The sequence below is a fragment of the Sciurus carolinensis genome, chromosome 3 (assembly GCF_902686445.1).
Source record: "Sciurus carolinensis chromosome 3, mSciCar1.2, whole genome shotgun sequence".
NCBI classification, from domain to species: Eukaryota; Metazoa; Chordata; class Mammalia; order Rodentia; family Sciuridae; genus Sciurus; species Sciurus carolinensis.
Genome location: NC_062215.1, coordinates 127,619,466 through 127,644,777, shown reverse-complemented (window position 1 = coordinate 127,644,777; position 25,312 = coordinate 127,619,466). Strand labels below are relative to the sequence as shown.

Sequence of the window (25,312 nt, the reverse complement as noted above, 5' to 3'; positions counted from 1 at the left end):
ATGTTACAGAATAAGTCTGTTCCTCCACAAGACTAACCTTAAAATAGGTGAAAATTAACGTATCTTCTCTTGTCTTCTCTCTTTTGGGCTAAACAAGCCTCGTTAGTTAGTCTTTTCCAGCAAACATGGTAAACATTGCTACCAACCTGGTCATCCTCAATTCAACCACACATACTTAAACAGTGTTTTCCAAACCTGACGCTGGTGAGAAACCCAGAGCCATGTGTCTGGGGAATGCACAGTCTTTAGCTTCGGAAGCCAACGGTTCAGCAGGGCAGATGCCTGCTTGCCAGACCCTCCTGTGCTTGCTGAGGGTATCTCTCGTACACCACCCTGTTCACTGTGCAATAATAACTTACTTCCTCACTTATCTTCATCACCAGATTGGGAGACCCTGGGTGACAGGGATTAGGGCATCTCTGTATCTCCTGAACTTAGGATAGCCAAAGTGTGTTTCTCATTGAATATTTCTTGTATTCAATTCCAATGGAAGACATGGCAGATTGACGAAAAAGTAAGCAATAAACAAGGTGGTACAGGAATGTTCAGGAGGAGAATAGTTACTTTAATCTTGATCACAGCTGTACCCTCTATGTGTTCAAGGACCTTCTTAAAATGAACATAATACCTACAAACCTGTAAGGCAGGGAAAACCTTATTACTCCATTTTTCATAGATATTTTATATATTTTAAATAGATATAGGCTCGTAGGGGCCTGTTACACTGTTATCTTTACTTTTGTGTATATTTGAAAATGCTCATTAAGTAAGATTAAGGAAAAACAATCTATTGAAAAATGTTTTAGAATATTTTAAAACTTATTGGGAAGAAATAGCATTTGTGATCTCTGTGACCTTGATTACTGTGGCCTTGATACTTTTTAGAAAGTACTAATTTGGGGAAGTTGTTAATAACTGATAAACCCACCTAACTTGTATACCTCCCTCACTAATCTATCTTAAATTGATTGTTTATACCTAATAATTATGGCAAACAAGATAGGTATTAGTATAAAATGTACTTTAGTATCACTTTTTTAATCTGACAAAATTAGTCTATCCAATTAAGCAATTAAAATTTTACTGAATGCTTATCAACTTCACATTACAACATATTATGTGAGTAAGTAGGGTTTTATTTTATTTTGGGGGCAGGAATTGAACCCAGGGGTGCTTAATCACTGAGCCACATCCCCATTTTGAGATATTATTTTTTATTTTGAGATATGGTCTCACTAAGTTGCTTAGGGCCTCACTAACTTGCTGGAGCTGGCTTTGAATTTCTGATCCTCCTACCTCAGCCTCCTGAATCTCTGGGATTACAGGGTTTTATACATGCAGAAATGTATAATCTTTCACATAAACAAACTGTAGAGATTGTATTCTTGAAGGTCACCACATAGCTAGATGGTTTACCTGTGAAGAAAAATATGTCATTTGGTATGACCAAATAACTGATGGAATAAATAGCTAGGGAAATAAAGACTGTAAAAAAATGAGTATAAAGAAGGAAAGCTAAGGGAACTGGCAGAGGAAACTGAGAGAGGAATTTGTCCATTTACGTGACCAGCAGGGTAGCAGGTAACATGCTGCTGCAGCCTCAAATTAACTTTGGCTCTGGAGGGTGCATGCCTGGAGCAGTGTGGCAACGGTTATGCCATTTCAACAGAAACCCGGATGTAAAACCAAAAGAAGAATGTAAATTGAAATTTTGGCTAATTACATGTATTATAAAAGGCCAGAGCAGTGTGGTTGGATCTACCGTCAGTCTGCAGTACCCTGAATCCCTAAAGTTGTGCTTCCCTCCCTCATTTGAAAAGTCTAATGTGTAAGAGCTAATTATGGGAAGGAAGAAATGTGGATACTTTGCTGCCCACTCAGACTTCCCCTTTGTGCGTGGGAGCCCGCACATGCGTGTGTATAGTTGTTCATAATATCATAACAAGCTCTTCAATGCAAAGGAAAGAAATCTTTCTCTCCCCATATACAAAAGGAAACTCACTCATCCTGATTACTCCACTGATGATTACATTATGGCTATATAAATTTAACTCATCGGTTTTTAGGCACAGCCCTCTCTCTATAACCTGTTTCACCTTGTTTCTGCAGTCGTTTTTTACGTCCCCATAACAACTTGTTTTAGACAATAGGTCTTTTTTCTCCACCACCCCTTTCCCTACCACTATCTTAGTCACGTTTTCTTCTGTGTCATCTTTTCATGATTGTGACCAAAATACCTGAAAAGAACAACTTAGAAGAGGAAAACTTAATTTGGGTTCACAGTTTCGGAGGTCTCATTCCATGGTGGGCTGACTTGTTGCTCTGAGCCTGAGATGAGGCAGAACATCATGGAGGAAGAAGTGTGGCAGAGGAAGGCTGCTTAGCATATGGCAGCCAGGAAGGAGGAGGTGGGGAAAGGAGAGCCAGGGACAAGATATAGTCCCCAAGGGCATTCACCCAGCCCAGTGACCTACTTTCTCTAGCCATGCCCACCTATGTATAATTACCACCCAGTGGGTCATTCATACGCTTAATCCATCAAATAGATTAATCCACTGACGAGGTACAGTCCCCACCATCTAAAAATTGCCTAATAGCCTTATTTCTGTACCTTGCTGCACCATGCTTTTAAAGCATAAGCTTTTCAGAGAACATTTCAAATTTAAACCATAGCAGATTCCATTTCTTTGTTCAAGAAAATTACTCTAATTTTAATGTTCTCCCCTTTTCTTATCCTATTTAAATTCTCCTACTCTTCTGTTCTGGTTCAAATCCTTAGGTGTTTCATTTGTTTCTTTGCATTGGTGACTCCCAAATTACCCCGGGGCATGTTATCATACTCTTCTTGCTCAGAGACTATTATCTTATGTTAGTATGCTCTAGTACTATTATCTAATATTTTAGTAGATAGATGTCCCTTAAACTTATAATGCAATTTACTCCAAAGATCACAAACTTGTGACCCATTTGACAGATAAATATGCTTTATCTTGTGGGGAGTTTTAATCAAAAATATACAAAGTGTAAAACATTTAACACAGAAGCTTTTACATACAAATCTGTAGTTATAACTCTTTAGAAAATTGGAAGCCCTATCAGCACTAGAACCATATTCTCTCATGTGAAAAGTTGGTTGGAACTGAGTGAGCTTTTCTGCCTTGCCATAGTCCCTGGCATTGAAGCACTTGGTCATAGCATTCACTGGGTGTTGGCCATGACAGGTATTGCCCTTAAACCTCATATTTAGTTCAACAACATCAAAATACAGAATACTCCAGGGAGAGTTGGCACCATAAGCAGCATCACACCTCTAAAAACAGTGAACCATACCAAAATTCCACCGTCTTTCTATGCCCTATACTGAATCATGCTACTGCTAAACTTTAGCATCTAACATTTGGTAGTTGGGGCTGTAGTGATGGTTAGGACAGGGTTTTTGAGCAGTTGCCTTTTAAAGTTTGTAAGTAGTTTATGTTTACACATTTAGATTTCTTGCAGTGTGATGTTATTAATATTAAAGTTATATACATTTAAAATTATGTAAAGAATCCAAATATTACTACCTAAAAGCTTGCTTATATCATCCCTTTTTCTTTTTAATTTTCTTCTAGAACTCTTAGAACGATCTCTAGCCCTTTTAAACAAAAGCCAACAACTCACTGACTTCATAGAGACATTTAAGTGCGATGGACCTAATGTGAGTTCCGAGTTGATTCAGGGAGCTCAGAGCAGTTGTCTGAAGATTGACAGCCTTCTTGAACTTCTGCAAGACAGGAGAAGGCAGCTAGACAAGTACCTGCAGCAGCAGCGGCAAGAGTTGGGTCAGGTTCTACAGATATGTCTTTGGGACCAACGAGAAAACCAGGTAACCTAAATGGGCATTGGCTGATGTCGTGCCTCAGCTAATTGGTCATATGTGGATGAGTCACACCCTGGGACAGTATCTCTGTTGTCATAGTCAAATCCTTTTATTTTTGGTTCAAAAGGCTTTCTTTCAAACTACCATGTTGTTTTCCTAAGTAAGTACAAATACAAAAGAAACAATTTTTATTTACTCTATAATGATTTTTGTGAATGGAAAAACACTTATGGGCAGTTTTGAAAATGACTGTGTTCTATTGTTGTGTTCTCTTTCTTACTTCCTTCCAGGTCACTACTGGCAGGCACAATTCTGTGCAATTCTGAAATGCTAATAATAGTTTTCTGGAAAGTTGGAGAGAAATGAGGGTGCTGAATTGTGCTAGATTGCTGTGATTATTGTTTTAAAAAGTTTGTAACCTCAAAATAGAAGAGTGGTCTGATGTCAGTGAGGAAGTCTGACCTTGACCAATGGCTGAATGCTCAGTGGTTAGAGAGCTTTGAAGACTCTTTAGAACTCACTACCAGGCGGGCACAACTCTTATCAGTTGTTGAAATGTTTGCAAGGTATTCCTTTCATTCCAGTCATTTAAGGTTAAGTGTGGACAGAATTCTCTTTGAAAACCCCCAACTCATATAGATGGTATATTTATTACAACACTTCCAATTGCCTCAATCCTGAGCTCAAGTCTGTGAATATTAAGGGGAAGGAATTAAGAAAAAGGATGTGGAAGGAGATCTCCTGGTCTGGATGTACAGGAAAGGATTTTTTCACGTTTTATTTTTCTTTGATACAAATTGGAAAGACAGACCTATAACTGGAAGCAAATACTGGTTCTTCTTTCACTTACTGGAAAAGTGAGACTTTAAATGACGACTAACATTTCAGCTAATAATTATTGAGTGCCTACTATATGCCAGGACCTATTAAATGCTAGTGATACACTAGACAAAAGGCAAAGTCATTTTCCTCTATGAATTTTCCTTCTAAAGTGCTCTTCAACCTTAGCACTATTGACATTTGGTACCAGGTAATTCCCTGTTGTGGGGGGCTATCCTGTGCACTCTAGGACATTGACTCTGACCTCTGTCAACTAGCTGCTTGTGAAACATCTCTCAGTTACAGCAACCACAAATGTCTCCACATTGCCAGATGTCCCCTAGGGGGCAAAATTACCCTCAGTTAAGAACTATTGTTCAGGGGCTGGGGAGATAGCTCAGTCGGTAGAGTGCTTGCCTTGCAAGCACAAGGCCCTGGGTTCGATCCCCAGCACCAAAAAAAAAAAAAAGAACTATTGTTCAAATGCAATAAAAAATCATAAAATATACAAGTGAAGTGAAAAGGGCTTTTAAAAAATCAAATAGGACAATGCATTTCGACGTGCATTGCTCTGTTATTAGATAAACCTCTCCCAGGAGGTGAAATAGAGCAGAGGCAAATGTCCACCCTCCAGTCATAGACTCTGTTTGCCGCTTTGCATTTTCTTTCTAAGCTACTTCTGCCTTGGCCAACCAGCTCCTGACCTGCTTTTGCTGTGCATTACCTGCCCACCCCACCTACCCCCAATTTGGTCCTTGTGTCCCCTTCACCTTTACCTGCTCATTCCTCTGAGTACTGTCAACAAGTGCTGTAGTCTTTTACCGAAGATTGTGGCATAACAAAGAAATCCAAGGCTTGGGACAAGAATCAATGTAAAATTGTCAGACAACTGTTTCCAGAGTTCTTTGTCCTCCCTGTCTCAAGTGGGCTTTCTTTTAATCTCTCCTAACCTCGACCCACCATCATGTTCCCAGAGCTTCTGTCCCCTGAAGAAACCTCCTTGCCTGTTTATGTTCTTGAGTTCACAAGCCCAAGTCTCTGCCTTTAGTGCCTCCAAAGATAGACTAAAAATTCCTCTTGCTTTATTAGACAGAAGAGTTTATCACTTTTAATCCTCAACCTCACTGATTCAAATTAACAGAGAGACCTTCTGTCTCCAAAGGAAAGTCTCACCCAAGAGACTTCTCAATGCAAAAAGTGTCTACAGTAAGTTTTATTTATTCATAAGATAGCGATTTTGTCTTTCTGCTTCATGACTTGGCAATAATCATCCACTTGGATCCTCTGCAGTTAAAAAAGAAAGAAAAGCAAAGAAATCACATGAAAATTCAGAAAATTCAAAATGAACATTCTAACCCAGTGACATGTTAAAGGGAAATCTGGATATCTACCAGCCTTGGAAAACTTAAAGATGTTTCATTTTAACTGAAGTGAGGTATCATAGAAGCTTTCTGATTTGGGGAGTTCTCTAACTTATAAGTCCTCAGTTTCCTTTTCATATATTTTTTTTAATTTAAAGAGGGAGGTGTTTTATAGAGGGTTTATTAAAATAGATTTTATTTCATAGCAAAATTGAGCAGAAGGTAGAGATTTCCCATGTACCCCTCTTCCTACTGCCTCCCACATTATCGGCATCTCCCACCAGAGGGACACGTTTGCTACAATTCTTATACTTCCATTAACACATCTTTATTCCCCAGACTCCATTGTTGACATTAGGGTCACTCTTGGTGGTGTACATCTGTGAGTCTGGACAAATGCATGGTGACATGTATCCACTTTTACAGTGTCATGTAGAATCACTTCATTGTCCTAAAAAATCCTCTGTGCTCTGCCTGTTTATCCTTCCCTCCCCCACAATTGCTGGCAACTACTGATCTTTGTAATACCACAATAATTTGCCTAATGTCATACAGTTGGAATCATATAGTATGTAGCTTCTTTAAATTGACTTTTTTACTAAGTAAAACGCAACTAAGTTTTCTCTGTCTTCTCATGGTGTGACAGCTCACATCTGTATAGGGTTGAGTAATATTCCGTTGTGTGGATATATTGCAGTTTATTTATCCCTTCACTTACTGAGGTTGTATCCAAGTTTTGGCCAGTATGAATAAAGCTGCTATAAGCATCCGTGCAGGTTTTGAATATAAGTTTTCCATTAATTTGAGCCAATACCAAGGAGTGGTACTGATGCATAGTATGCTAAGATTGTGTTTTAACTGTCTTTCAAAATAGCTAGACTGTCTGCTTTCTCACCAGCAATGAATGAGATTTCCTGTTGCTCCACATTTCTACCAGGATTTGATGTTATCACCTGATTTAGAATAGATTTTGGCTATTCTAAAGGTGTACAATATTATTTTGTAATAGTTTTCCATTGAAATAATTTTAAAATTGGAAATAATACTCCACTCACAAGGGTGTTCCAAGGATTAAATGAAACAATGTGTGTAAAACATATTGCCTATCATTTTAAGAGAAACTTAAGAAATACCAATTTCTTTGCCTTCACTTTCCTTGGTTAAACCTTACAACTAACAGATTCTCTCTCATCTAGCCCAGGTTCTTTCCCCTGGGTTTGGCATTGATGATGGTAAACATGTTGAGGTTTCTTAATGCCATTAATTGTTGGAGGCTTTTATGGATATAGTAAGGGCTTAAGTATGAACATTTGTGAGTATGAGACTGACCTATCTACCAACCTACCTATCTTCCTTTCTTTTTTCTTTCTCTGTCTTTTTGCTGTTGTTATTTTTGTGGTACTGGGGATTGAATCCAGGGACTTGCTCATTTTAAGCAAGCATTCTGCCACTGAGCTATATCCCCCATCCTTTTAAAGTTTTGAGACAAGGTCTTACTAAGTTGTTAGGCTGGCCTTGATCCTCTTGCCTCAGCTCCCAAGTAACTCAGATTATAGGTGTGAGCCACTGTGCCCAGCAAGAATGAGGTTTTCTTTTAGACTCCATTCTTAGTAGTCCTTGAACTACAACTAATTTAATTATAGTAATAATAAATACCATGCTTAATATGACCCACCAATAAATACGATAGCCACTTCCTTAAATATAAAATTTAGGCTCTTAATCTTAAAATGCTCCCTATTAATATATTCTCTCACTAACAGCAATGACAGAAACTGGAGTAATTAGTAACAACTGTTGTCTCTTTGTGCTAGTTAACATCAACGATACTGGGGCCAGACTGTTGGCTGGGTTTAAATCATGGCTCCACTACTTACCAAGTGAGTAACTGAACATCTGTTTAAATTGCCTGAGACTCAATTTTCTCTAAAAATGTGAATAATAATAATACCTACCTCCAAGGGTTATTAGGATGACCAAAGAGTTATTATATGACAAGTTCTTAGGACAGGACCTGGCACATAGTAACTGTTGTATTAGTATTAGCAATTTTTTATTATTCTAATTAGTTATACATGACAGTAGAATGCATTTTGACACATCATACATAAATAGATTATAACTTCTCATTCTTCTGGTTGTATGTGATGTAGAATTACACCAGTCATGTAATCATATATGCACATAGGGTCTGATTTATTCCACTATCCTTCCTACCCTCATACTCCCTTCTCTCTCTTCACTCCCATGGAATCTAAAGTAACTCTATTCTTCCCTAGCCCCCCCACTATTGTGAGTTGGTATCTGCATATCATAGAAAACATTCTGCCTTGGGTTCTTTAGGATTGGCTTATTTTGCTTATCATGATATTCTCCAGCTCCATTCATTTATTGGCAAATGCCATAATTTCATTCTTCTTTAAGGCTGAATATTATCCATTCATCTGTTGAAGGGCATCTAGGTTGGTTCCATAGTTCAGCTATTGTGAATTGAGCTGCTATAAACATTGATGTGGCTGCATCACTGTAGTATGCTGATTTTAAGTCCTTGGGGTATAGGCCGAGGAGTGGGATAGCTGGGTCAAATGGTGATTTTATTCCAAGTTTTCTGAGGAATCTCCATACTGCTTTCCAGGGTAATTGCACCAATTTGCACTCCCTCCAGCAATGTATGACTGAACCTTTTCCCCCACGTCCTTGCCAACATTTACTGTTGCTTGTATTCTTGATAATTGCCATTCTGACTGGAGATTAAATCTTAGTATAGTTTTGATTTGCATTTCTCTAATTGCTAGAGATGTTGAACATTTTTTTTGTATATTTGTTGATGGATTGTATTTCTTCTTCAGTTCCTTAACCCATTTGTTTTTTTGGTGGTTATTTGATTTTTGGTGTTAAGTTTTTTGAGCTCTTTATGTATCCTGGAGATTAATGCTCTATCTGAAGTGCATGTGGTAAAGAGTTTCTCCCAGTCGAGGCTCTCTCTTCATGTTATTGATTGTTTCCTTTGCTGAGAAGAAGCTTTTTAGTTTGAATCCATCCCATTTATTGATTCTTGATTTTACTACTTGTGCTTTAGGGATCTTGTTAAGGAAGTCAGTTCCTAAGCTGACACGGTGGAGATTTGGGCATATTTTTTCTTCTTTTAAGCACAGGGTCTCTGTTCTAGTACCTAAGTCTTTGATATACTTTGAGTTGATTTTTGTACAGGGAGAGAGATAGGGGTTTAATTTCACTTTACTACATATGGATTTTGAGTTTTCCCAGCACCATTTGTTGAAGAGGCTATCTTTTCTCCAATGAATGTTTTTGGAGTCTTTGTCTAGTGTAGGATAAACATATTTATGTGAGTTTGTCTTTGTGTCTTCTATTCTGTATCATTAGTCTACATGTCAGTTTTGGTGCCAAGTATTAGCAATTTTTATCATCATTTCTGAAAAGGATAGTGAAGGCCCAACAGGTTATTGCTCTCCTTCTCCTGTCCGCTTGGGTTGAAGGTATATTTCATTGTTTATTTTGAGTACATAAGGTATGATCAAATAAAAGTCACTTATATAATCTTAGCAGCCATATTTGTTTAATGGACTCTCAATGAATTGTTGAAAACAAAAAAGGTAATTTTTTTACCTGCTTGTCACTTGATAACAGTCTTTTGTTGGAAATGTGAAAAACTCACTAACCATGTAAATGCTTTATTAGGATTTTGATTTATTGCCACCTTTTAGTTTTTTATCCTAGTAGGGGCCTAAACACACAAGTACTCACACATTTATTAAAGGAACAAACAAATATACAAAGATTAACAAAATTTGCCTGTATCCGCTCTATGGTAATCTGATTTTTATTAAATTGAACAAGTCATAGACATATTCTTATTTAAAAAGTAAAATAAGTAATTTTAACAGAAACATTGTATTTTACTACTTGAATGTAACACAATTTAAACACTATACTGATAAGTAAGTAAATGCTTCAGTTTTTCAGTGTTATAAACAATTGTCAATGCTGACCATGCTGATAATTATGTGAACAAGGAAATATTCAAAAATCTAGGTAGATATTAGCATGATTCTTTAACCTGAATTTTAAAGTTTTTCTGTTTTATAGTTTTGTTGATGATGCAGTGGTACAGATGAGCACTAGGTCTGTTAGTAATTTAGGTTCTATAATTATCATGTTCCTGGATGATTTTCCTGATAATTCTAGAACATTGTGGAACCGCACCTCTTTGGAGTGCCAAGTTTATTTTGCCAATTCCATACCTATTTTAAAGGACCATGGGAGCTGTCAGACTTTACATGAATAAAATATCAGTTTTGTCAATCATTTTAACCACTTAAGGGGAAATTAAGTGAAGAATTAGAACAAAGATGACTGATGAATAATAATGTGGATGCCTGAGTGTCTGATGCATCTCTTCTCCTAAAGGGCCATTCGAAGGATGCATTCAGTGCTTCTTTCTCTCTAAGTGTTTATGGCCTAATGCTTTTGAGAAAGTCAGCCAATTCACTTTTGGAAAAGAAATTAAGTGACCAGCATGATAGCAACTTAAGATTTACATCAATTGCAGAAAAAAAATGTAAATGAAAACAACAGATTTTTCTATCTTAATTGGGATGTGATAGCCTAGTAAACATAATCATAGCATGTTCTTTCTTTATCATTGTGTTTCAGATGTAAAAATGTGCACTTATTTTACATTGAAAGATGAGCAGCTGCCCTTTCTTTTCAGTTCTAGCAGCATCTTATTTTTCAGATAATCTGCTTCATTAATGAAAATCAGAAGCAGCTTGGAGTATTTTGTGCATAATTAATTATCTTGGCAAGAAGATTTATGAATGTAATTTTTCTCAATTGCTTCAATCAGGCATAAGTGAGCCAAACAAATATATTAAAACTAAGTTATTCATGGCCTGTTTGTATAAGACAGTGTCAAGGACATCTAGGAGAATTAAGACATAGGGGGAAGGAAGACAATCTCTTTTTACTATACAAATCACACATATATGTGTATAACGTACACATTTCTGGAGGGAGGGCAGGAGAGGTTGCATTCACTTGGAAGATTTTGTGTGTTATAATTTGAGTACAATATATGTTGTAATCTTATACAGCATACTCCCTGTCAATAGGCAATTAAAATGATATTAGAGATGACATACGTAAAGCTCAGTCTCAGGACACCAGTCTTGTACCTGGTGGGCATCTGTAAAACTGTGTGTATGAACACATGTGTGCCTGTGTGTGTTCTCTGGTGCATGCTACCACTTTCTAACTAGCATTAGAGCTTGAATGGTTGACCAGCTTAAATTGATATAAGGTACATATTAAATGTTAGTGTTTTTTTTTTTTAATCCTTCTTTGAATGTGGCTTTCAAACATTGGCATAAAATCAAAATAAGGATTGAATCATCTTGGTGATACTAGAATCCAATAGTTTGGTCCAGTAACAGACAACAATACATAACTAGGCATTTATAGATTAAAATTTATCACAGAATTTCATTTGGGCACATGGGCTACTTCTAGAATTCTCTCTGAAGTATGCCAGAAGGAAATATAAAGTATCTTAACATTTGTAGGAGGAACATATCATTTCGAGAGCCGCAGACACCATTTGCTGGAGTACTTGCTAATCATTACTACTTTCAATGGCATAGCAGGTCTAAGGTAGCAACAGAGGAACTCTGATACCAATAGTAAGGGGATCAAGCCTGCTCTCACATTTACTAGCTTCGGTGGCTTTGGGCCATTTGTCGGTCTCTGTGCCTTTGTTTTCTTTTTGGTAAAATAAGGATAATAATAGCATCTGGTTACAGATTTTGTAAAAAATAAATAAGGTCATATATTAAAAATTCTTACAGCACAACTTGGCATATGTTAAGTGCTCAATAAATGTTCAAGTGTTGGCTACAGCAGTACTTGGCACTTTCTAAGCTTTACTAGATATCACTGACACAAAATTCTGCATATTAACTAGATCCCACACCCTTTCTCTAAACCACTAGGTAATCTTAGAATTCTAAAATGTTCTGATGTGCAAGGGGAATAAATATAATTTTATGACTTGGCATCCAGCCCAGTTTATTCAAAAGGTTAGCTTTTTCTCTCAGATAGTTAAAAATCAACTTTTCATCTATCAACTAACTTTCTCCACCCTTTAGCTATTTCTTTAGCTCATTTATATTTATTATAGTTGACTACATTTTCATTAAATTTAGTTTGTTATTTCTATATACAGTTGTCCTCCCTTATTTGAGGTTTCATTTTCTACTGTTAGTTATCCACAGTCATCCTTGATCCAAAAATATTAAGTGGAAAATTCCAGAAATGAATAATTCATGTTTTAAATAATTTTTATTACAGTAGGTTATTTTGATAATTCTATTTTTTTCTTGACATTCTGGGGATCTAACCCAGGACTAGGCAAGTGTTCCACCACTGAGCTGTAACTCAGTCCCAGTTCTATTTTATTATTAGTTATTGTAGTTAATACCTTACTATGTCTAATTTATAAATTAAACTCTGTCATAAGTATGTACAGAAAAAAAATATCATGCATAGAATTTAGACTTGCCCTTGGTTTCAGACATCCACTGGGGTCTTGGAAAACATCCATTGTGGGTAAGGTGTGCTACTGTACTGTTCATTTGAACTGATGATTTAACATTTTGATTATCTAAGCCCCCAAATTCATTGGTAGGATAAATGTGGGGTACATACTGTGACTGAATTCATTCTCCAAAGTGATGCCTATGTTCTCTTTGGAAAGCTCTGCTCTGCTCCCACCCTTCACACCCATTGTGTGACCAAATTAGCTGCTGTCTGAGCTGTCTGCTGAGCCCCAGGCTACCTGTGTGTCTCCTTCCTCCTTCCAGAACTCTTTTTCTTTCCTGTCCTACTGTTGGAGTTTGTTGGCTTTCCTTTTTATGTCAGCATTGCAGCCATCCCAAACTGACCAGGGAAAAGGGACTTATTCTCTTCTTTCTCTCTTCCAGGGTCCCCAAAGACCAACCCAAAGGTTGAATTAATTTTAATACATTTTAAAGAGAGACTTATAATTAAACAAAATAAACATCACACTTTAAAATGATTACAATATCCTTTAAAATTTAGCAGTGATGTGTCCTATCAAGACAAATGATAGTTTCTCTCATTTCTTTTAACAACCAGGGGTTTAGGCCAAAGTTTCAATATGAAATCCATGAAGCTGCATGACCTTGGAATTGGCACTCCTAATGTCTGTCTGTCTCTCTTTATCTATCACATGTGGTAAATGTACTTAGTTCTAGATGTCCAGATCAATTACAGTGGAAAGTTATTTGGGAAAATCAGGCCTTAGTTATTTTTGGCAGGGACACACATTGCCAAGACACTGGGCAGGACTCTGTTTCCTTTCTAGAAAAAAGACTTCTGCTAGGGGAACTTCCCCCAGTGAGTTGGAGGTAATTTTAAAACTAAAATATGTGTCCAGAAACTTAAAAAAAAATTATTTTATTTTATTTGTTCTAATTAGTTGTACATGACAGTAGAATGCATTCATACTTTTTGATAGATCATACATAGAGTGTAATCTCTCATTTTTCTGATTATACATATTGCAGGATCACATCAGTCATGCAGTCATACAGTGAAAAGTGTCTGTTTCACTCTGCTATCATTCCTTAGAGACTTTTGCTGTACTAATTTTATTAGATTGGACTGAACAACTTTCTACCACTGAGTAGCTAGAATTGAAGAGCCTATCTAAAAACAAATAGAATGCGAGGGTCATATTGGGAAGGGAAGTCTATTTTTCTTGAAATATGGACATGGAAAGAGAAATATGTCAATATAAGTCAGATTATAAATATGATTATATATACAATATTATAATTATAGACAGGTACAAAGGTTATCTGTGAAGCTGTTTATAAAATAACAAAATTTGCCTCATGATAACAGGCTTTAGCTTTCTTCCTACTCAATCAACAGAGTCCTCATTGAGTGTGTGTGTGTCTGTGTGTCTGTGTGTGTGTTGCAGGGGACCAAACTCAGAGCCTTGTGTGTGGGAGGCGAGCACTCTGTCACTGAGTTATACCCTCAGACCTTTTACTTAATTATTTTTCTAAAATAATTAAATCATCTTGGGTCTCACTAAATTTCCCAGGATGAATTCCCACTTTTGATTCTCCTGCTTCAGTTTCCTGAGTAGCTGGCATTACAGGCATGCACCACCACCACACTCTGTGATTTGATAATTTGGGAAGACACTAATACCTTACAGCTGACTTCAATAACTCAAGGAGAACTCCCAAATTCTACAGAAGAAAATCGTGAATATTGTCCTCTTTGAATCTCTGAGACTAAGTCCAAATAACAATAGGCCTATTGTTAGATTGGTCCCAAAATGCATTTAATAAAAGAAACCCAATCCACATGTTTAGTATTGTTAAAAGACAAAGATATAACACATCTAGTTTTGTAGCTCTTAGTTGACTTTATTTGGGATTCCAGAATCAGGCAGTAGTATGGACCAAAAATGATTCAGAATGCTCCACTATATATCACATTGGTTGGGTTATATTTATAGCCAGAAGAAAGGAAATGACATCCAGAGATTGGAAGCTAGGCACAGAGAGTATTGGTTACAGCTCACACCTGTCTTATCTGAATATGGTTTAAACAACTGTACTCTTGTGACTGACTGAGACTTGGCCTCCTGTTACCAGAGTAGGTCATAGTCTCTATCTAGTTAGGTTGCAATCTGCCATATAGGAAAAGGCTTAGGCCACACTTAAACTGTATGGAGGCAGTTCTAGGCCAAACAGTTCAGTTTAACAGCAATAATTGTTCTTTCCTACTCCCAAGTCCTCAGGTACAATATCAGCAACATGTCTCTAGTCCCTCTTATAATATCATTATCATCTAATGGAGCAAATGGATATTCAAAGTCTGGTTATTGCCTACTTAAGTACAGAACGCATTTGACTGGATTGCCTAACACAAAAAAAGACAACTGGTTTCTTGTTTCCCTACTATTAAAAAAAAGGAAGAAGAAAACTCAAAACCTTTTGGGAGCTAAAATTGTTGCTACAATGCTAACATGCCTTCAAAATCAAAGTAGTCATTGGAACTGTCACCTGTGGCCATCAACTGTAACTGGAAACATTTTGGTGTATGAGTGTATTTTTGGTAACTAGAAAAGAGACTGTCAAAATGTCTTTGGTTAAAGAAGATAAATAACTAGTTCCTTTCCTCCCCTGCCCACTCCTTTATCATTTTGGTTTTTGGTGGTTTGTTTTGTTTTGTTTTTTCATTTGTCTCTAATAGTAGCTAGTTATTTGGGGAGAACTGTTCTCTCGGAAAAGAAAATGAAAGTAATTTGAAGAGATTATCGTCTTCCCCTAGGCATTTCTATTAAGGTAGTTTGAATGCTTATCTCTGGCTCGCCTCCTTCAATATAGTCTTAAATAAAGATCAAAAAATAAGATCCAATCTCAGATTGGAGAACAAATTGCAGAAAAAGAAACTGGTGGATCCCGGCAGTCTGATGTATGACTTCAGGCTGGGCACGAATTCACATGCTTGCCACCTCAGCTGTTTGTCCTTGAACATCTGAGAGCATTTTGTATTGCCTGTGTTCCTGATGTTTTAGTCCTATCTTTGGCATGTATCACTTGGGAACTGGTTTTCTCAGTCTGTGCTTACTGTCACCTCTGCCCATAGCTGGTCTCTTCCTCTCAGGCACTCCTGATGGGTCTCCTTATTCTCTCCAATGCACTGTTTCTATTGAGCCCCCATGATTGTACACAGGGTCATTTTAGAATTAGGTTTGATAAGTAGAGCCTTGTATTGTGGTTTTGATTTTAAGAATGGTCATCATCATAGACTAATAAGAACTACTTCTCCAGAATTCTTTATTTCTGTAGATGAAAATGATGAAAAGGAAAATAATTATTGGATCTGAAAGCATGAACTTTGGCCATGGCATTACTTTTCCCAACTGTAGGACTTTCCTCTGATTGGTTGTATGAACTTAGGCAAGTTACTTAATCTGTCTGGGTCTCGATGCATTTATTGAAAAAGCAATTATCTCCATCATAGCAAGGGTGTAAAGATTAGATGAGATAATGGTCTAAGCAGCCCAGAGTAGTACCCTATACCTCTCTGTGAGGGTGAGATACACTTCTCTTACTTTTTTCATTCTTATCTTCCGGCAGGGGTTCTGGGTATGGGGTAGAAAGTTCGACAAAGACTTGTCCTTCCTTGCCCATTTCTAACACCTTCAATGGCATTCTTTTCCATCCTTCCTACTCATTCTGATACACTCCTGTATTAACTCTTACAAATCTTCAGTTCTCTGTACTTGCCAAAAATGCATGTCTCAGCCAATCCAATAGGGGCGGGGGGGAAGGTAAGGAGAAACATGTTTGTTCCCTCTACTTTCCCTAAAGCTGTCTTCCTGTATTCAGCCAATGAGCTTAGTCAATCAGCTTCTTTGAATGGGTCCTTAGTTCTTCTCTCTCACCCTCTTCCACCAGTGATCCATAAATGCACCCAACTGATATCTCATTCTACTACTTTCCTGGCTCTGCAATTTTTATTTGCTGTTAATTAAAACTCAGTCCTTATGTATACATTTAACAAGTAATGATTTTTTTGAACATCCTTGAATAACAGAACCATTCAATAAAAATATAATATAAGCTGCACCTGGGATTTTAAATATTCTAGTAACCATTAAAAAAGTAAAAAAGAAATATTCAAGAAGTGAAAAGTAGTAATAGATATATTTTTAAACCCAATATATTCAAAATATTATTTCAACAGGTAATTAATACTAATATTCTTTTGTGTGTGGTATGTAAGCATGTTGTACTGAAGACTGAACCCAGGGATACACTACCCCTGAGCAATATCCCAAGCCCTTTTTATTTTTTATATTGAGACAGGGTCTAGCTAAGTTGCCCAGGCTGGCCACAAACTTCAATCCTTAGTAAACTGCTAGGATCATAGGCATGTGCCACCCTGCCTGATAATACTAACATTCTTAGTATTCTTTCTTTCTCCACATTTTTTACTGGTGCATTATAGTTGTATGTAAAGAAGTACTGTGTTGTTATATATTTGTACATGCACACAATATAGCAATTTAATTTAGCCCCTATCACTCCCAGCACACTTCTCTCCTCCCTTCCCACCTCCCACCCCTTGGTCCCTTTCCTCTACTGATATCCCTTTGACTTTCATGAGATCTACCCCCACCTTTCTTTTCCTATTTCCTCTTTAAATTCCCAATATGAGAGAAAACACAGGACCTTTGACCTTCTGAGTTTGGCTTATGGAAATACTAACATTCTTGATGAGGTATTTTCATTATTTTTTATGTGAGGTCTATGAGATCTGATGTGTAATTTATATTTAGAGCAAATTTCCGATCGGACTAGTCACATTCCAAGTACTCAATGGCCATGTGTGAGTTAGTGGTCAATATATTAGGCAGTGTAAGTCTCCACAATTCGACAGAATTTTTCTGGCTTCTTCAGCTTTCAAGGCAGCTCTTGGTTTTCATTGAACATCCCTGATTCTCTTTCGTGGTTTTGCTGATTTCCCTTTCTCTTCCTCTTTTGTCACCCTCTGATGGATGCCACATACCCTCTCCCCCTAAAAAATATCTGTCCCACTACTTTCCAGACTTTCCTATCTTCTTCAAGTAACTAGAAACCCTGTCAAACTGATGAGATGATCATAAGCACATTGCTTAGGTCAAGCTGAAAGGCAGGAGTGAGAAGAGAGAGTAAAAGTGTTTTCAATTCCCCTTTTAGTCTAGCAATGCTCAGAACTCACTTGAGTGTACACTTGGAATGTTTTTATTGTTTTTCCTTCATTTACACATCCTGCCAACCTATGGATCATATTTTCATCCTTTTGCAGGAACCCCATTCTATAAACATGTCCAGATGCATCATTTGCTATACTTACCACTCAGGCGTTTGGACAGCAGCTGATATAAAGTGTACTTGGAATATCTGCACAGCTGTCTGCAGTACCTATTTGCAATGCCATGACTGATTTACTGGGTATCAGAGTTTTGTAATTGACATGCTCTGGGTGATTTAGGGTATCCTATTTTAGCCTGAGAAGGACTCTGAGAGCCTGTTTTATGTGCATCACACAGCATGTATGATAAATCTGAACTACGAAGCTGCCTGTGTGTGTGAGTTCCTCTCCATGAGATGTAATGCCCTCACAATGATCTACTTACTTTCCAGTTTTATGCCAACTTGTTTTTATGTTTCTTTCTAGGGGTTGTGGCAGTGAAAATGTATAACTCTAGAGAGTCAGCATGCTTTAGCAGGCAGGCATATGCACAGGATGTACTGCATATCACAGGGTTTTTTTTTCCCTTATATTCTCTTGTAGGGAATAGTATTGCCTCATAGGAATAGTATCCTTCCGGAGTTAAAATAGTATTGGTCAAATCTAGAGGATGAGGTCAGTTAATACCATTAGAAATCAAAATAACTCACTCCTCCCTGGCTTTCATCACTACTGGTATGTGTTAAATGACAAGTTTTTGAATCACAAAATTTAATAGGATCATCTGAAGGTTCAGGCTTCTCACCTGTTTGGGGAGATTAGTGAACACCTGTTTGTACCCATGTTTCATTCACTCAGCGTCTATATTAACCATCTCTGTTAAAGCATTCTTGAGATTTCTAGGCACCCCTCAATAATTTAGCTAAGAATAAATTAAACTTAGCTGGGCATGGTGGTGTATGCCTGTGATCCCAGCAGCTCAGGAGGCTGAGGCAGGGGTATTAAAAGTTCAAAACCACTCTCAGCAACTTAAGTGAGATGCTAAGTAACTTAGCGAGATCCTATCATGAAAAAAAAAAAAAAAAAGAAAGAAAGAAAGAAAGGCATGGGGAGGGACTGGAGATGTGGCTCAGTGTTGAGTCTCAGGATTCAATCCTTGGTATCAAAAGACAAACAAAAAGAATAAACGAAAGTCACCCCCAGCACTTAATAAAATAAATGATCTCTGAAATTTAGCTATCTTCATGATTCATTTCATTTTGAGGAAACTCTTAAATCATTCCTCCAGTTGTCTGTATATGGACTAACTTCAGCTTTTTTGAGAAATTATTTTGTTTTATAAAAATTATACAAGTCAATGAATAAATTGTATAGCTCTTGATAAAATGCTCTGTGGGTTCTAATATGTACATGTATATATCTTGTTCTAAATGGGACGGGAGAGAAACAAACGGATTTCAAGTAATTGTAAAGACATAAACACAATACTTTAAATGTGGAAACTTCTAGATAGTGTAAATATTACCAAATAGTCTGAAAAAAAAATGAGGTATATTTTACATGAAAACTTCTACAGGGTCACCATTATTCTTTTCTTTGCATTGATGATAGACTAGAATTCAGGTTAACAGAGATTTCCAATTATCAGAAAGCTGGAAATATACTCTTGCCTAATATTTTACTGCTTACTCCATGCTGGAAAATGCTGTGTTGGTGTGGTCCTTTTGCTCTCATAATCAGCTCTGCACTATCAATCCTAATAATGGTCCTGGGGTATCCTATTCTAGATAAGCCTTTAAATCTGAATTCTGGGTGTGTGTGTATGTGTGTGGTACAGTTATTGTATGGAATTTTAGACATAATCTAACTTTCTCCTTGACCTCTTGCTTCACACATTTTTCCTTGTTACAGGATTTGGAAGAAATTCTATGGCAAGGTAACCTAGGAAATCAGTAGGGAATATGTCCGCCATTTTGAATGGGTAGCTAGTATTTATTTCTTGGGTTTGAAGTTGTTCCCCTTGATGATAAGGTTTAGATAAAGGTAAGACCCTAGTTTACCCAGGCATGGTGACAGCAATAATGGAAAGAACGTGTGTCTTGAAATCATATAGTCTTGGAGACAAATCCTGTCTCTGACCCTTTCTATGTAGCCCTGGATAATCTCGTGTTTACAATGATTATGTCATACTTGGTAGAAACTTGTTGATAAAAATAGTGATTATGTCCCTAAATCAACTAACCAACTATTTTGTTTGTAGTTGCCTATTAAAAATCAGTAGCTATGTTGTGATCATAAGGATATGAGGATTTGAGAGTATAAATTAAACCCTTTTATTTAATTGGGATAAGGAATCTGTATCCAGGAGTCCTAAGTCATAGGTCCCAGGTCAAGTTATGGCATTTTTTAAAAAATGTATGGTATCAGATATTAGTGGTAGAGTACTTTATTAGTTTGTATGAGGTCTTGAGTTCAATTCCCAGCACTGGGGGTAGGAAGTAGAATGAATTTATAGCTTCTTTCAAGTTCTTTGATATTTGTTGTTTTAATATTGTGTATGGCATGTAGTATAAATCAAATCTACATGGATGAGTCATGCCCTTAGCCATTTAAAATGTCAGTGGAATTTTAATCACTTTTCCATTTATTTTTCTGAATACAGATTTCCAGCAAAGGCAGCAACCTAAGTAATTTTACATTGGTAGAAAATATAATTTTACAGATGTTGTTTAATGTCCTTTTCTAGGTCTATGTAACTACACTTAGATCCATATTTGTATCAAGGAAAGAAAACACTTGAAAAGAATGCACGATTTATAAGATACAAAAGAACTCATTTTCATTCTTTTTGAGATTTTCTTTATGCCATGTAATCTACTGAACTGATAAGTAATTTTTATGCTTTTCTGAAATTATTTTTTTTTCTCTTAGGAATGTAGAAGTTGAAATGGGGAGAAAATAAAAACCTTATGTTCATTTGATACATGGGTTTAGTTTATATAAAGAGAAATTAAAGTAGCTTAAGCTTTGAAAGGTTGAGGAATTATTTCTGACTTATCTTCATCATTTGAATTTTGTTCTTTCTTTGTTGTTTCTTACCCAGGTTACTTGCTGGTTTCAGAAAACCATAAGAGATTTGCAGGAACAAAGTCTAGGTTCATCGCTTTCAGACAATGAGGATCTCACTTATAAGCACGAGGAACTAACAATAAAAGCAAAGGTAAGAGACACTAAAAATAATTGAAAATGCATGGATATTCTCTTGATATGCTTGTATGAGTAACTTAGAGGAGGGCTTCTAGAATAATAAGCAAACCAACAGCTTCTATAATCACTATATTCTTAATAGTTAACTACATGTCAGACATATGTGAGATGCTTTATTTAAATTATCTCAAAATGTAGGTATTATTTTCCTCATATTATGGATCAAACCAAAGAAACAAAACAGAGGCTTGGAGATGCAAAATAACTTGACCATTATAGTATCTTGTCAATGGCAGTGTTGGAATTTAATTCTAGGTTTTGTCTAATTCAGGGCTCAAGGTCTTGAACATCACACTTTGCTAGCTTTCTAAATAATTTTGTCTGTGCTGGGATCTCAATTCACTATCACTTTTATGATTTCCAGGTATAGTTTATAACTGTTCCATTTACATTTCCCAAGTTCCTTGACTCAATACAAATTTCTCAATTTTACAAGAAGTACTGGCTGCTAGCCAGGCAATTTCTTCTTGGTATATGAAATGTGCAAAAATGGAACCATGGAGTGCTGGAAGCAAGATAAGTAGGGCAGCTGGACTACAGTTGTTCCTCTCTCCATTGTTTCTTGTTATTTGGAAATCAAGTTATTTGTACAAGTCAGGTCTGTAAATACTTTCCACAATTCTTTATAGGTGCTTCATATTGATCTGCAAGAAAACAAAGTCCATCATAATAGACTGAATGAGAACTGTGAATACTGTAAACACCATCAAGATTTAAAGAACTCTATTATTTATATCTTGGGTGGTTAGTAGTTATAGTCAAAGCTGTCATGAGCTCTGGAAAACAATGAACCACTACTGAACAGTGATTGAAAATGGTGAAAACAAACCAAATATTCACATTGTCTGGGAGGATGGAAATTGATATGGGGAGGGGATGGGTAGTAGATTGCATTTATTTAGACTTAAATTTTATCATAGGAATCATGACATATTTTTGTCTTATTTTGTGTTAAGTTTCTTGCTTTTATTTGAATACTGCAGAATATTTGTGGGTGTTCAAACTGTTTGATTTGAAAATTTAACTGATTGATAAAAGGTGCTGTTACAAGAGACTGTTGACCCAGCAATGATGCTCATTTTTAAGTTCTTTACATTTTTTCAGCAATTTAAAAATCTATTTTGAAGTTAATTTTTTATTGCGGTTATACAGTAATTTATTCTGTTTGTATCAAACTCAAATTTTATCAGGAAATTCTGTCAAAATCTTCAAATGCTAAGCACAATGAATGACTTGAATGACATAGGATAGCTACTGCCTTTAAAACAAATGAACAAAAACAGTATAACCACATTATTTAGACATATCATGGGTTTTAGTCACTATAAACATGGAGTTAGTATAGTTTCTTACAGCCATGAGATGGTTTAGAGTAGAATATTTGTTAACATTTGACTTTGATTTTAGTAGGGCACAATTTCTATCATGGTTTACTGTTCATATTAGAACCTCTGATATGCCTAAATAGAAAAGCATACAGGTATTCTTTCCATTGTTATCCTTAAATTGCAACCATGACTATGCTATTATTTTGCATTTCTGACAGCAATGAATGAGACTTAACTATTGTTCCCTATCCTTGCCAACATTTGGTATTGTAGGTGTTCTGGATTTTAGCCTTTCAAATAGGTATGCAGTGGTGCCTCACTGTTGTTTTAATTTGTATTTCACTGATGACATAAGAAGCAGAGCATCTTTTTTTTGTCTATTTGTCTATTTGCCTCTGTCTCTTCTTTGTTGATATGTCTGTAAAGATCTTTGGCTCATTTTTTAAATAAGGTGGTTTGTTTTCTTACTGTTGAGTAGAAATAAATTTTAAATAGTACACATTTTATTATGCCAAGTGAACCATGGAGAAGTTTAAAACTAAGGAAAATAAAAGTTAATCCTTCAACTGAAAGATAATCATTATTAATATTTTTTGCATATTCCTTTTTCAGTCTTTCCATATATAACCCTAGAGATACTTTAGAGTCATGCTCTTTTCCTTCATTATATGGATGAAATTCAAATTGGAGGATTACTCATTTTATTATACAAAGAAGTTAAGCTCTAAGAATATTCAAGAAAATATTATAAAAAGGAGACTAATTCCTGATAACTTCCATGATGTTCCCAACTAGTCTATTTGCTTTCTTTAGGGTTTGAACTACTCACGATCTCATGCAGAAGCCGAACTCTTGCCCCATGCACTCAAGTGGTTTTCAAAGCAAACTATGTCTGGAAACTGAGGCAGAGAAACCTCTTCATTGCATGGTTGAGCATAAATATATTTTCTCAAAATAAATACTAGTGGTTTTTAACTAGGAGTTCCTGTTTATTTTCTTCCTATTAGGCAAATCTTTTTGATGTAAAATTCTTTCCAAATTACAGGTTGGCCTATGGAAGCCCCCAGTCTTAATGCCATCTTTAGAGATTGCCAAGATATCAAATAGTTATTTATTTATTCATTCATTCATGCATGCATGCACGCATTTGTTCATTCTGTGGTACTTGGGATTGAACTCAGAAAACCACTGAGTTACATCCCCGACCATTTTTATTTTTTATTTTGAGGCAGAGTCTCACTAAGTTGGCTGGGCTAGTCTCAAGCTTGCTGAGGCTGGGCTTGAACGTCTGATCCTCCTGCCTCAGCCTTCTGAGTCATTGAACAGCTATGTAGAGTGGATCAACCAAGTAGAGATAAATACTCCAGCCAGGTGTAGTGGGACATGCCTATAATCCAAGCTACTCAGGAGACTGAGGTGAAAGGACCACAAGTTCAAGGTCAACCTAACTATTTAATGAGATCCTGTCTCAGAAAGTTAAAAGAGCTGGAGGTGTGACTCAGTGGTAGAGTGCCTCTGGTTCCAAGTCTAGTACCACACCAAGAAAGAGAGAGAGACTCAGACATAACTTTTTGATAGAAAGGCTTTTAAGACATTTGCCATCAACCTGGGACACTAGATCATTCAATGGAAAGACATCTGGTTGTCCAAGGCAGGAGGGGTCATTGAATCATATGTGTTGAGAGAGGCCCATCAGTGGAAGTAAAAAAAGATGGAGTGGCACTCTGTTCTAGGGTTTGAGCAGATGGATGGAATATGAATGCTTGGTGAAGAGAAGTCTTTCCAGAAAAAGGTGGAATTAGGCAAGCAGCTGTCAGAATGTTTGTCCATGGAAACAGCGAAAGGTTCTAGTAATGATGAACACAGAGAAGAGAGAATAGAGAGCTGTTTTAGAGGCAATCGATGTAGCCACAGCCATTCCATTGGAAGAAATAACAAGAATCCATGGTCATTCCTAGTAAATTTCTACAGGTTGATAGAAAGATTCCTGAGGCAGTGGGAGGTAGGACTAGAAGACCTCAAAACTTCCTTTATCTTTTAAACCCCATAAAGGAGATAGGATTATGTTGCAACATCCATTATGCTTGCTGTATTTAAAGCAACATCAGTGTAAAAACACTTTTTCAGAGCTGATCTAAAGGAGTAGGGCTGGGCTGGGAAATAGGTACATGTCTTAAAAGCAAAGACAGCATCTTATCCCTCTTGGGATTTCCAGCACCTAGAACAGTGCCTGGTACTGAAAGGATGTGTGATTAGTGCCTGTTTATTAAGTACTTTTCTTTGTGAAGAAGAAAAAGCATTCTTTAATTTTTCCTTATGATTCTCTAGTAATTTTTGATAATGACTTAGTTTATCTATCTATTCATGATCTTTTTTGCTTGCAATTTTTTTGCCATCAGAGTTCTATAAACTGTTTAATTTTTCCTACGTCTCTAGCTTGGCCTATCTCTTGATTTATTCTATTGTTTTCCCTTTGTTCTTTACCCCTACACACATTCCCATTCTTACAGACGTGCAATGGGTTTAATATGTCTTCAGACATATTTCTGCTCTGAAATATATAGTTAGATATTTGCAATTTGCATAAATGGTATTAAGCCACAGATCTCATTGTATTTCTTTCCACAACACTGTCTCTAGTTTGCAGTTTTTTGTGTTCTTCCTTGTGGTAATTTCTAGTTGCTGTGTAACTCTGCAAAGTCCTGTTGTATGGGGATTGCTTGTTCTGCTTCTGTCCCCCATAACTTTTAACCTCCTCCTCCATTCCTAACCCTTTCCCAACCCCCGATTTTCCATTTCACTCTTTTTCTACTCACATCACTGATTTCGCCCTCCTGCCAAGTTCTTCACTTCAGCTATTGCATTTTTCATGCCCA

General features: G+C 36.6%; 1 protein-coding gene across 6 annotated transcripts in view; it reads left to right on the top strand.

Moving 5' to 3' along the window:
* Positions 1-25,312, top strand: part of Ccdc141 (coiled-coil domain containing 141) — a 183,821-nt gene that overhangs the window by 64,775 nt on the left and 93,734 nt on the right. For all 6 annotated transcript variants that reach the window (XM_047544281.1, XM_047544284.1, XM_047544283.1 and 3 more), the window contains exons 5-6: positions 3,612-3,865; positions 20,945-21,061. In XM_047544281.1, coding sequence (XP_047400237.1) covers positions 3,612-3,865; positions 20,945-21,061 — 371 coding nt within the window. The remainder of the gene's footprint in view (positions 1-3,611; positions 3,866-20,944; positions 21,062-25,312) is intronic.